At 46.4% G+C, this 13,970-nt stretch overlaps 1 protein-coding gene across 1 annotated transcript in view; it reads right to left on the bottom strand.

Moving 5' to 3' along the window:
- Window positions 1-5,165, bottom strand: part of TLCD3A (TLC domain containing 3A) — a 69,778-nt gene extending 64,613 nt beyond the window's left edge. Inside the window, exon 1 of the mRNA XM_088445877.1 lies at window positions 4,940-5,165. Within this exon, the coding sequence (XP_088302003.1) occupies window positions 4,940-5,061 (122 nt within the window). The 5' untranslated portion in view covers window positions 5,062-5,165. The remainder of the gene's footprint in view (window positions 1-4,939) is intronic.
- Window positions 5,166-13,970: the final 8,805 nt, after the last annotated feature.

Below are 13,970 nucleotides of genomic sequence, written 5' to 3'. Positions count from 1 at the left end.
TTGCAGTCTCTGGGGCCTTTCAGAAAAGGTGTGTTTATACTGACAGATCATGTGACTCTTAGATTTCACACAGGTGGACTTCATTTCACTAATTATGTGACTTCTGAAGGTAATTGGTTGCACCAGAACTTTTGAGGGGCTTCATAGCAAAGGGGGTTATAAATATTATTTTTATATATATTTTTTTCTCATTTCACTTCACCAAATTAGACTATTTTGTGCAGATCCATCACATAAAATTCAGATTAAAAAAAATAAATAAATTACAGGTTGTAATGTAACAAAAAAGGTAAAAAGCCAAGGGGGTGAATACTTTTGCAAGGCACTGTATATACAGTATATACACACACAAACATTACACAATGCACAACACTCTTATACAATCCTTCATATAATACCAATAGCAATCACCCATGATACATGCTGATAGTAGCCATATATATCTCAATTATCACAGAAATTACACATATGCGAACCCAATATACACAAATAACCAGCATTACATCAAATGGAAACAATATAACACCTTGTCACAGAATGATCCGCATAACAGTACTGTGCCTTTCGAAGGAACAATATAAATACAGTATGAATACTATAGTTATGAAACCCAATCCCAATTGTTTGTGACTTTCTATGATTTCTGGTGTACCATAACAGAAGGGGATAGATGAAACACAGTGCCCCAAATAAAGTATGCTTAGTCCCATCTGCATCTGGCAACATAATAACAATATAAGCACCCCCCCACATTCCTATAAAATAAACTCCCCCAGTGTATCTCCTGGAATTCAACTACATATCTATTCTATAAACTGAATACTGCTAAAAAAAATTATGTCATCATGCTGGCGCGCTTGTGCACATCGGGTCTGATGTGCACAGCGTGTGCAAGCATCACCATTCATTGTTCAGCACCTGGTCCAGCGCTACAGCCAGGCGTGCACAATAGATGACACATGCATCCACCCAATGCAGCAGTATACAATTTGCCACAATTAAGGAAGGGAGAGAGCGAGACACTTGCAACCAGTCAGAAAACAGGTCACAAATACTAGTAAATACATATATGGGTTAGTTAGGGTTGGGTATGAGTTCCCGCCGGTCGGGATGCCGCCGGTCAGAATACCGACAGTGACATGCCAATAGTCAGAATCCAGATACCCATAGGTAAGTACTCCTAACGCTAACCTGTACTCCTCCCCTAACCCTTCCTCCCCGATGCCTGAACCTAACCTTCCCCCTAGCGCCTAAACCTAACCTCTCCATCCCCGCACTCAAAACCTAACCCTCCCCCTTAATGCCTAACCCTCCCCCTAGTGCCTAACCCTAACCCCGTACCCTAAACCTAATCCCTGATACTTACCTTCGGGATGCCAAGGGGTCGGGATTCTGGAGCCAGGATCCCGACGCTGGTATTTAGACCATCGGCTTCCCGCATGCCGGGATGCTGACTACAGTAAATCCCGTTAGTTATATAGTACATCTCCACACAGTACTATACCATTAAACACAGTACACGAGAATGCATATTTTGATGGTTTAAGTGCATCACCCTATTGCGAGTGTCACAAGAAATATATGTAAAGACACATTAAAACCGGAGTTAACATATACATAGCCTCCTTTTCCTATAATTTTGCTCATGTTGATAAAAAAGAAGAAAACAAAAAGAAGTCATAATTATTGTTCCTTTTTGGGCGAGGTGAGATGTGTCAGGAAGGACCACTATCAGTTTGGGAGATGTGCTCCACACAGCCCCTTGAAAAAACATTTGATTAATGCAGGGTATGTGGCTTAGTATTTTATAGTTCTTCCTACTGTAATGCTGGGGTACATGCAAGCATTAAATGAGTAAACATCAAAAGTATACTCTATGGGAATTCTTTTACTTGTTATTTAATGGCAGACCAGATATCCAATATGTGTTTTTATGAAGTTTTTAAAGACAGCTGTCACTCAAAGACCCTGAGGATGAGGAAGGGCTCCATATACACCATTTGGAGGCATGTTTTTTTTTCTAAGTACCTACCTTTCCCTATCGAGAATGGGCTTAACAAATTGTAAAGGTTGCCATGTAGTGTTTAGAAGAAAATTTAATTTTCTATTAATTAGAAGCAAATACTTAACCTTGTACTTTGGTTACAAAATGTATACACATCTTATGAAGACATTTAGGGCCTAATTCAGATATGTAGGCAAGCCCGATGGTTTGTATACATCTCTAATGGTGGTGCACATGCACAGGACCCAATCTGCACATGTGCAAAACGGGTCCTGCATCACATGCAGTGCTCCCAAACTGCAGCCTGATTGATAGGCTGCAGCCGTTTGGGGACAGGGTGGGGCAATGTCAGCCTCCGGTCTGAGAGTGCCGGGGTCAGGATCTGCATCTTCCAACTAGGGGTGTGCGATCAATGCCGCATCACAGAGCGCAGGTCTCTTTGGGGGCTACAGGCAGACACTTGCCGTGTATACAGCTGCACGGAGCGTCTTCTGTTCATAGATAGGCAGCCGCAGCCTATGGATCATCATAATAATCCTCACGGCTGGAGGTCCGCCCCTCAGCGGGCAGTATAAAGCTGTAACCTGACGTCATGGCGTTATGTCAGGGACAGGAATAGAGAGAGGAGCAGCAGCGCACAGCACCACCGTTCAGGACTGAGGAGGACATCACAGCCACGAGAACAGTGATGGTGGTGAGACTTTTAATAAATATGGTTCTATAAAAAAAAAAAAGGAAGACCTATATTCTCAATTATATAAATATATTGGTAGCTTGTTATTCCTTATAGTTTAAAATAGCAAACTAGATCATATAGTTTGCCATTTTTAAAATCTAATAGCAAGCCACCAATATAATTATTTAATTGAGAATATTAAAGTGTTCTTATAGTATCTTTTTTTTATTAAAGTGTTTACTTTTTTGTTAAACCTTTTCTACTGCATCTTTTATATATATATATATATATATATATATATATATGGCGTGTTTACAGTTGTAGTGCCGTTCCGATTAACATGTTCTAATTAATAGTTTGACCTTGTTCACATGCCAGCTCCTACATTGTGGGATCGACATAGTCACTGTAGATCCCACGTACCCATCCCATTCAGAGCTCCCCCCTCTTTTTCGCATTCTTTCTCTCTCTCACACCTGTAAAAAAGTGCTAGACACGCCCAAATAGGCGGTGCTAGACACACCCTCCCGGCGGTGCTAGACACACCCTTCCGGCGGTGCTAGACACACTCTTCCGGCGGTGCACACCCAAATAAAATGTGCTACTCACGCCTATGGTAGCAGCATCAACATTACTATAGTATTAGCATAAGTGGGATACATGAAGAGTCTATTTGGGGTATTCTATAGCGGAAGGTGCAGCTGAAACTGTAATTAAAGTAACTCCATATTTTAGAACAAAATGCTGCCCTTTACCCTCTAGTTTATTACCAAGATACAGTGGCAAAATCAAGGTAAGAGTTAGTTTTTTCTTAATTTATGGAGAGGATTCCGATGTACAGTAATCAGGCAGTATGGGTTCATTATATAAACACAGGCTATAGCAGAGGGTAAATTCTATAAAATAGCACAGGGATGGACAAAGATATTTTAAGGCGTTAGTCAAGATTTACATTCATTAACCACAACAGAAATGACTCACAAATATAAAGAGCATGCAATATTTTTAGGTGTACTGACTACCAGGTTATTGCTATGAAAAGGAAGAAAGTGTATTTTGTACATTACATATCATGGAATATCATGAAGGACAATATTAAAGGCAACTTATGTCCACATGAGAATGCTGGCATCAGGATCCCTACACGCTTCTAATGTTACTTTGATCATTGTCACTATTGGAATATTTTGCGTGTCTTATAACTTTAAACATGACGCTTACTGGTATGTTTAAAATGATAAGACTCACATGTTACAAATGCTCTAAGTAGCATTAAAACTGTGGACATTGGGCCTGATTCAGAGTTGTACGCTATACCGAAGTTTACGCAGCCGAGTGATAGTTGGCAATTTGCACATGCACCTGAGTCACATGGCACATGCGCCAAAGTACATTACAGTAATCTATAACGGTGACTATTTGCTCGCAGGGTGATTGACAGTCAGGGAGCGATTGCGGGGAGTGGCGGCAAAGAACGCAGGCGTGTCGCATCCATTTCGGGCCCTTGTCACATCCTGCGTTTGCGGTCCCATACGAAAGAAAAATGTCTCTGGCTTCTCAGTTCCCGTGGCCATTCTGCGCGACCATAGGGACTCAAGACCTATAATCTAAGTATCTGCAACCAATGCTGCCTCTGTACGCATATACTTGCATTTACAAAGCCGCAGGTGGGTGTCTCCATACGATCCTCGGCGTCTGTGACATTTGCATATTTTCACACATCCACTACGTACACAAACACAGCACCAGCGGCATTAGCGTTCTACTCTGAATCAGGCCCATAATGATGACTGAACTAAAGGTACCCATCTCTGCATATGATACGTACTTTTAACTTATAGGTGCATGCAAAGCAGGGGATAGATAGATAGATAGATAGATAGATAGATAGATAGATAGATAGATAGATAGATAGATAGATAGATAGATAGATCGGTAACGGTCTGCGGAATATGTGTGCACTCTATAAATAACTGGTAATAAATAAAATAGTGTAGACTATGTACGTGAAATGCAGGCACGAGTATATCTATAGTAGTGTATGTGCTGGATGTAGTCTATGTAAGATGCAGACAGAGCATCTCTGTGCGTGTGCAGCACAGACTGTCATATATTTGCAGGATACAGATGTGACATAAGACAGGGGGCGCCCTGCAGCGTGTGTGCCAGGCCTCCCATCCCTCACATACCCCGCTCTGTGCAGGACACTCTCCACCAGATGTTAGTGAGGAAGCAGATGTCCCGGGACAGCCAGTTACCTGACGCTGATGAGCGAGCAGTCCGCCTCTGACCACCCTGGCAGCGCTTTCCGGGCACAGCGGCTGCACAGAAAATAAAGCGTCGGGAACAGGAGCGATCCGGCGACCAGGACGTGCCACATCGTGCCCACTAGCACCTAGCCCTGCCGCTACCGCAGCTCCTGCCCTAGCCCAGAAGCCGCCTGCCAACACCATGACATGCCCACTTTAACGTCACCCTCAGACCCCCGCCCACAGCAGGCGGTGTCAGTGTCACTCGCAAACGCCCAGCCGCGTCCTAGCATCAGCTGTAACTCGCTACCTATAACTACTACACTGGTGGCTGAGGACATCTGCGGCAGCAATTACCTGTTTATTCTGTTCTTATTGGTGCTCTAGTTACTTATTGTAGTCTATTTATATTTTACTTATTTTGTAATGTTGTCAGGACAGTACGTATTTATCCTGGAGCTACAGGGGCTTGGCACATGATGTAACATGGTGAAGGTGACACAAGATTCATTTATGACCAATTTAAACAGTTAATTAAAATGATTTATCCACAGCTTAGGCTTGGGTACGAATCAGTACGGCGTGTATCCTAGCTGACCTGACACCCGATGCAAGCAGGGGCAGAACTATGGGAGAAAATGGAGGCGCCTGCCACCGGGTGCCAGCACTGAAGGGGCAACTCCTTCATTGCCTACAATATATTCACCCCACTTAGGGCATTAAATATGTACCCGAAGTGTACCGTCACAGCCGCTCTATACATGGCACCTCATCCCGGCATCTGAGAAGCTACCATAACCATATACTAGTGGAGGGCTCCGTGTCAGACCATCAGATGCCACTTCCGTCTATAGCCTGTTCCCGCTCATCGATGTCACTGCTCCTCAACATCTTCTCATGCCAGTGTGACTCTGGCACCCCCCCTCACCCACAACTCCCCATCCCACTCCTCCCTGGTGGCAGCTCTAGCTGCGGACCTGTGCGGCAGGCCCAAGCCTAAGTGCGGCTGCAGATCTTCCAGGAGCTGGATGTCAACAAGGATGCACCAGATGGAGCTGCGAGTAAAAGGGCACAGGAGGCAGGGTCCTGGGGCTCCAGCAACTGAGTAAATAATAATAGAAACAAATTCACATATTCTATATTATTTTTGTGCATATAGATAGATAGATATGCACCATATTTATTTTCCCCTCTTCTTAGGGGGGGGAGGGGGAGGGGGTGGGCACCAAATTATAACTTGCCTCCGGGTGTCTGGGATGAACTTACGCCACTGGATGGAAGGCTATTGGTGCATACACACGGGACGAGCTATCATCCAGCACACCACCAACCCACCAACGATGGCCAACGACCTGCGTTCAACGATCGCGGGTCCTTATAGTGACCTGGTCGATATATCGACCAGGTTGGCCTGCGTGCATGGGCTATGGACAATATCATTATTGTCCATACATGCCCGCGCGTCGCAGGTCGTTGGTGGGTTGGAGGTACCGAAAAATGCAAGTTATGAACGATAACGATATGATTGATATCGTTATTATTCATATTGTGCATTTTAATTGTATCGTGTGTATGCACCAGGGGCGTATCTATAATGGGTGCAAGGTGTGCACACCCTGCACCCATAAGGTTACTTACCTCTCCGGAGTCTCACGTCGGCGAGGGGGTCCGGCGCTGAGAAAAAAACTGGAAAATTGCCGCGGCGGACATTTTCCCGTCGTTTGCACATGCGCAGTACAGGGAAAATGGCTGCCACGCCCATTTTTCCGGTCACCTGCGCATAGTCTATAGACTCTGGGCGCACTCTAGTGCCCAGAGTCTATAACTCCGGCGCTGGCTGCACACAGCTCAGTGCGCTGCCAGCTGCTGGGCAGAGAGGAGGGGGCCCATGTCGGAGACTGCACACGGGCCCCTCCTCTCTAGAAACGCCCCTGGTACGCACATTATATAAGAAACCGTGCACACACCACGATGACCTGCATGTGGGCAGCCCTTCTGACGTGCAGCACATCAGATGGAACCACTATGCTAATGACACATGTGAATGTGCAATTAAGGGTACACAGTGATATATCGTTCCGATCTGCTTCAGGACGATATATCACCCAACAAATCGCCTGATGGATACGGCCTTAAGGTGCATATCCACTACACAATATAAATGAACGATTGAACGATAATGACATTGTTATCATTCAATCAATCAATCATTAATCGTGCAGTGAATATGCCGCCAACGACCAGTGATGCACGCTCCCGCTGGTCGTTGTCGGCATCTGTCATGAAGGGACATGCCTGAACCTGCTGTCCAACTTGACGATATCGTCAAATTGTGCAGGTTCGGGGATGATGGAGGGTGCCCACACTGAACGATATATCGTTCAGTGTGGGCTCAGGGGCTGATTCAGACCCGCTCGTGAGCGCAGGACGCTCGCAAGCGGGTCGATGGTGCCCGAATGCGCATGCGCACGACGGAGGGAGCTCCGTCGTGCGCATGCGCGAGACCCGAATAACGACGGCCAAGCCGTTGTTATGGGTCTCGCACCAAAGGGGGCGTGCTGTCGATGGTGAGTGACAGCACGCCCCCTTTGGTGGGCGTGCCGGGGGCGTGGCTGTCAGAAGGAGGCGTTCCCACGGAAACGCCTACCATCTGAGTCCGTCCCCACTGACATCAGTAGTGATGTCAGTGGGAGTTATTTTGGCCAAATCACTCCTGGGCTTGCGGCAGCGAGACCCTACCGTAGGGTCTCGTCGCAAGCCCGATGGTCGCGATGGTCTTGAGAGTCCGGCTCTGAATCAGGCCCTCAATGTCCACTGCACAATATAACGAACGATAACTATGTCGTTATCGTTCAATCATTCATAAGTCGTGTAGTAGATATGTGGCTTTAAACAACTGGGAGCAGCTATTTGACAGTGGAAACCCACAGAGGTGAGTCCCTTACATACTATCCAGAAGGAGGCGTTCCCACGGAAACGCCTACCATCTGAGTCCGTCCCCACTGACATCAGTAGTGATGTCAGTGGGAGTTATTTTGGCCAAATCACTCCTGGGCTTGCGGCAGCGAGACCCTACCGTAGGGTCTCGTCGCAAGCCCGATGGTCGCTCTGGTCAGAGAGTCCGGCTCTGAATCAGACCCTCAATGTCCACTGCACAATATAACGAACGATAACTATGTCGTTATCGTTCAATCATTCATAAGTCGTGTAGTAGATATGTGGCTTTAAACAACTGGGAGCAGCTATTTGACAGTGGAAACCCACAGAGGTGAGTCCCTTACATACTATCCACTTTTATTTAGCTTAGTGCCGCTATGGGGGATTTTCAATTAGGTGTGAGAATAGCAAAAATCCCACACCTGCTATTCAATTAGGTGTGAAGTGTTTCATTTTTTGAGCGGCGGGAGTTTTTCTTTACGCATCTCCAGAGCACGACCAATTTCTCCTAAAATCCATATTTTTATGAAAAAAGGTCAGGACTTGCTCTAGGACCCCCGTGGCACCCCAACTAATGACTAATTAAGCAACTGGAAGTTTCCAAATAGCTTAATTAGTCAGTACTCACCTTCCGAAGGCGGTAACTTCTCCCTCCAGTGTCGGGACCCAGTCTTCTGCAGCAGCAGTGTGTGTAAGTATGTGTGATTGTGTGTGAGTGTCTGTGTGACCCCCGTGTGTGTGTGAGCCCCCCTTGCGGAGGTAACAGCAGGGAGACCTACATTTCCCAGCAGCCACCTCCCCTCCCAGCAGCCCCCTCCCCAGTGCAAAGATGGAGGGGAGATATCCGGGAGCCGAGGAGACCACCGGAGAGGTAAGTAGTTTTTCCTTGTTTTTCTCGCACCGCAAGCTTTTCAGTGCTGAATACCCTGCATGCATATTTTAATTAAATACCGCGGGTGTAGGGACTGCGCATACCCACGGTATTCCAAAATTGGGCCCGAGGTCCAAATGATTTTTTGCGGAGAAAACCTTGCTCCTAATTGAATACCCCCTATATGTTATCATTATTACCCATTTCACATCGGTATGCCGTGTCGCACCTGGGATTTTGTTCACGCACATCCCAGGTGTGGCCTGGCTGAGACCCCTATCAGTCTGGTGGCCCGACCTGGACTAATGCCGGGTCGATGACGTCACCACCATCACGTGGTGAGCTGGTGCTTGGAAATGGTCATATCTCCAAGCGCCGGTTCTTCCTATGCAGTGAACAGGACCCGGGTCATATCAATCTGGATTACCGATTCACACTGCACCGCGAGCCGGTTGAAAATGCGTTCAACCCTTCTCCTGACCAGGGTCGAAATGACGGGTCTTCAACCCTTCTCCTGACCAGGGTCGAAATGACGGGTCTCTGGACCCGGCTTGTTTCAAACTGTCCTTTTCACAGTGACCCGGGTTGCTGCGCGTTCAAGTGCAATAACACGGGTTATTGCTTGTAGTATGAAAGGGGTGTATGTGTCAGGCGGCAAAGGGTCTACACAGGTAACTCACTTGCTTTTAATCTAGCCCAGAAGAGTGTATCTGTCAAATCATGTTACCAAGTAGAGAGAGTATTTTTACCAATTTGAAAAATTTACTACAGTTTTTGGGCCCATAATACGACAGTGTAAATTATTATTACTACTACTACTACTACTACTAATAATAATAATAATAATAATAATATTCTCTATAGAAAGCTCCAACTTATTATTTAGTGTTGTAGATTGAGGAAATCATGGTGCACACAAATGACATGCAGCAACAAATGTCAGAAAGGGTCACTTACATAAAACAATTTGTATATAGCCTGGCTCAAGCAGGTATTGGGCATAAAGGGGGCGATGTACCATTACCCCCCTATCTCCTGTTATTTGGAAGGACTGCTTTGGCTATAGAGCATGACAAAGCAGGTCCCTGCAATGGCAGAATGTATTAACATCTAGCAGAAGAGGGAGAGTGGTAAATTACCTGTCTGCTGAAGTGCACTCTCCCTCTTTCGGCTTCTGACCGGCGCTTGCAGTGAATCTGAACATGTGCCCGTCAGAATTCCCCATGGCACCCGCTCCATTCTTGACAAATAAAAAACGTTATTAGAACATGGGGGCAGCATGCAGGATGCTGAGGCACGGCTCCTTTCGCAATGCTCCTCACACTTCTTAGATTTGACCCCGCACCCATACCCGGATCTGCCTGAGCTCTCAACTAGGTATGGACATCGGAAGCCTAGCATCGAATAGTTGCCGAGCTTTTATCAAATCATGCGATGCAATGGCAAGTAGCCATCACATCGCAACAATTCAATAGTATAACTATCATGATGGTAATACTGGCACGCAAAATGCTCCCCTATCCACGTCACTGTGGGGTCATGCCCAGCACTCTCCGAGATGCTGGGCTTCCCCCAGGCTCCCCCTACATTGTGAATAGATCTCGTGTGCATGCGCACGGCATCTATTCTCCTGCTGCTCCCCCCCAACAGCCAGCCATCGGATGAGCATCAGAAAGCTGCATCCGATGGCTGGCAACCATGAATTCCCGGTATTCGATGGAAAAAGTATTTCCATCTAATGAGAAAGATCGATGGTTGCTAACCATTGGCCTCTGATATCCATCCCTACTCTCAACAGCTATGCGTGTGTGGCTGCACGCTAAATAGACCAGTTTAGCTGCAGTGGTTTAAATGAACAATTATAACTAGCTTAATACAGGCTTGCCGACCTTTAGCTCGCTCCTTCCGGGAGGGAGCTGTCGGGCTTACAGGGCTGGGGGCGTGACGTGGCAAAAGGGGGCGGGGCCCGGCACCTGACTTGTTGTTGGGGGCGGAGCATGGGGCGTGACAGCACGATCGCTTCATCGTGGCCCCGCCCCCTCTGCACAATGCCATGATTAATGGCATTGTGCAGCCGGGGACGGAGCCACGATGACGCGATTCAGCGCGAATCGCGTCACCGGCCCCCCTGCTGCCGGTGTTTTTACCTAAAAGTGCGGGGGGGTGCGGGCACATCGCCGGGGCCGGGAGGAATGCCTGCCTTCCCGGGAGGTCGGGAGCGGCACCCGATTTTCGGGAGGCTCCCGACCAAATCGGGAGGGTAGGCAAGTATGGCTTAATATATAGGATTAAATGGCATGTGTTAAGTGTCTGACTGTAGTACATGAAGTTGGGTGCTCAAGTCTCCTGCATGGCATGCTGAGCATTGTGTGTTTTAATTACAGAGGGATTTAAGTTGCACATAAATTGCACTATTACTGATAGCTCACAAGATAAGTGTATGAATATGATGCTCTATAAATGAATCAAGTTTTAAAACTTTGGGAAAGTTGCCGGAATCGAGCTGATGCCTTCATCTCGCAGGCTATTATATAACCCCTTTGTGTTCAAATTCCTTGCTTAGAGTGTTGTTAAGTGGCTAGCTTACTTCAAACAAGTAGAAACAACAGCTAACATCAGAAACCATCAATGTTCCTGAACCAATGTTTAGGAATGAACAATGTTGTATGACCATTGTTAAAAACATTGGTCTACCAATGTTTTCTTTCAAAGTCCCCTCTCTGCATTGGTGAAGTCTTTGGACAGTGGGCCTAATTTTGAGTCTGGGGGCCTATACACTAACCGACAGATTGCCGGATCCTGCGGTGGGATCGGAAACGCTGATCCCCCAGTTGGAAATGCTGACCAGCAGCCATCGATGTTCCGTGATCTGTTGGGTCTGATTCTGAATTGCACGCTATGTTGTTGTCAAACGTAACTGAGCATTTGTTTTCTACTGCGTAGGCGTCTAAGTTGCACTGTGCATGAGTCCCGATTGTGTTTGTACAGAATCGCAGTCGCGATTTCAGACATACGCACGGAGAAGTGTATTGAAAGTATATTGTGCTTTCCTGAGCGGTAAATGGGGGCTGGCTATCTAGCTGCACAGAGATGGTCCATCTAGCGGTGTGTTATGGGAGTGTAAAGTGTTTGTGTCACATTGGAGGCCATATCCAGATTGAGCATTATACACGTACCGTGGGGCTGGTGCAAGTTTTGATGGTGATACTAATGGTGGCCAAAGACACACCAAGCACGTTTGCAGCATTTGGAGATGCTGGAAGTGTGCGTCTCAGTCCTTGCACATTCATACACACAAATGTACACAAGGGAAGGGCTTGTAGAGGTATTAGTATAAAGTCACAGATGTGCGACCGGCAAAAAATTTACACAGGGACGCCGCTGCGTCCAACTCAGAATCAGGCCCTCTTATCTGCCAGCTTGCAATAGCTTGTACCTGTTATATGTATTGGGAATCATGCTCACTGATGGATACAGCAGCATAACACTTGTTTCCCCTTATTGCAGAGGTTATGGCAGCAGCTGCTGCTACCACCAGGAAGGTTGTGGAGATCACCAATGGAGGAACTTAGATGACTGGTGAAATGTCTGGGCACAACAGCTGGACTGAGATGATAATCAGTAGATCTGCAAAACAAGTTATTGGTGCGATATCAATAATTGCCACGACCATGTAATTTCCCACTGCCTTCACAAATTGTTAACTGTTTTACACTTGTGAGAAGATGATTGGGCCTGATTCAGATGTGGACGCAATGCCGATATTTACGCAGTTGCCAATATTGGTCGACTGCGCATGCATCACGGTCGCACTATGCTTGCACCAAGGTACCTTAGTGAAGCTGCTCAAAGTGAGGATTTACTCGCAATGTGATTGATTGACAGTCAGGGACCGTTTGGGAGCAGTAATGGTAGTGGCTAAAAATGCAGGCGTGTCCCGGCCATTTCCACATCTGCGATCCCGTACGCAGATAAAGTGGATCCGATGATGGCTGCGTATCTGTATGCAGTTGCTTGGATTTGCGATGGCCCTAGTGGGTGTCTCAAAATATAACCTGGCGGCTAAAGCATTTGCATATTTTCGCAAAGCAAGCTGGATGTGGGATCACAGCTGCGATTGCATTAGCTAACTCAAGCCCATTATATGGGAGGTAGGACACAGAGCTGATCTAAAGAGTCATCAGTAGCAGCACACAAAACTTGTCATGTGGGGTAGTATGCCAAATCTATATTTAAATGTTACATGATGCTATTTATATTAGATCACATTGGGGCTGATGTACCAAAAAATTTGAAAAGATCCTGTTTCTTTCCGTCAGACATCGTGTATTTATCACCATCTTTTCGCTTTTTTTATCATCTTATGTATCATGTATTTTTGGGCAAAAATGGGAATGTGATAAACCCCCTGAATTGTGATCATTTTCACATTTTAGTTTTCGAATTAGATAATGGGAAAAAAGTTGCATAGCTGATTTTTTCATATTCCGATAAAAAAATTGATTACTCCCACACAGGCCCGCTGAGTGCCGCGGCGGGCCTGGGTAATAGGTGGCGTGGCCTAATCGCGGGAGGCGTGGCCACGCCCCCTTCCTGAAAAAAAAAACAAAAAAAGATTTGCAGCGCCGCTGGAGGGGGGCGCTCTGGGCCTCCTCTGCCCTGCTCAAAGCCAGGGGGGGCGTGATCAGTGTGATCGCTCCCCCCCACAGGCATAGGAGACTGCTGTGGCTGATGCTCAGCAACCATGAGCAGTCTCCCACTGCAGCTCAGCACACGCTGTGTGCTGGGCTGCTGTGAGGGAGGGGGAGCGGTGCAGGATCCGGGCCCCCGCCGGGCCCCTCAGGAAGCCCGGGCCCCGGTAATCTGTACCCGACCCCCCCCTCTCGGCGCCCCTGCTCCCACACGCTATTGTGTGAGTTGGGGTACGCTAGCTTTATAATACCTGGAGACTACTGTAGGATTTAAAGTATAATCTGTCTAAACACTATTTCAATATATGAACAATCCCCAAGAACATTCTTGTTTTTATGTGTTTATTTCCTATATACACCATGGAGGATATCAGGATGGTCTGAATCTTATACAAGGGATTTCAACAGCTACAACAAACTTCATGAAGGAATATACACTCTGAAATATTATAAAGGACTGAGTATTATCATACATATTTGTTTTTGTTTAATGATACATAAGGGTCTCATCCATTTTCAATAGAAAAAAAAGCGAGAATCA

The sequence above is a fragment of the Taudactylus pleione genome, unplaced genomic scaffold (assembly GCF_031769625.1).
Source record: "Taudactylus pleione unplaced genomic scaffold, aTauple2 ptg000391l, whole genome shotgun sequence".
Lineage (NCBI taxonomy): Eukaryota > Metazoa > Chordata > Amphibia > Anura > Myobatrachidae > Taudactylus > Taudactylus pleione.
The sequence above is the reverse complement of the archived record's forward strand: the minus strand, read 5'-3'. Positions and strand labels throughout refer to the sequence as shown.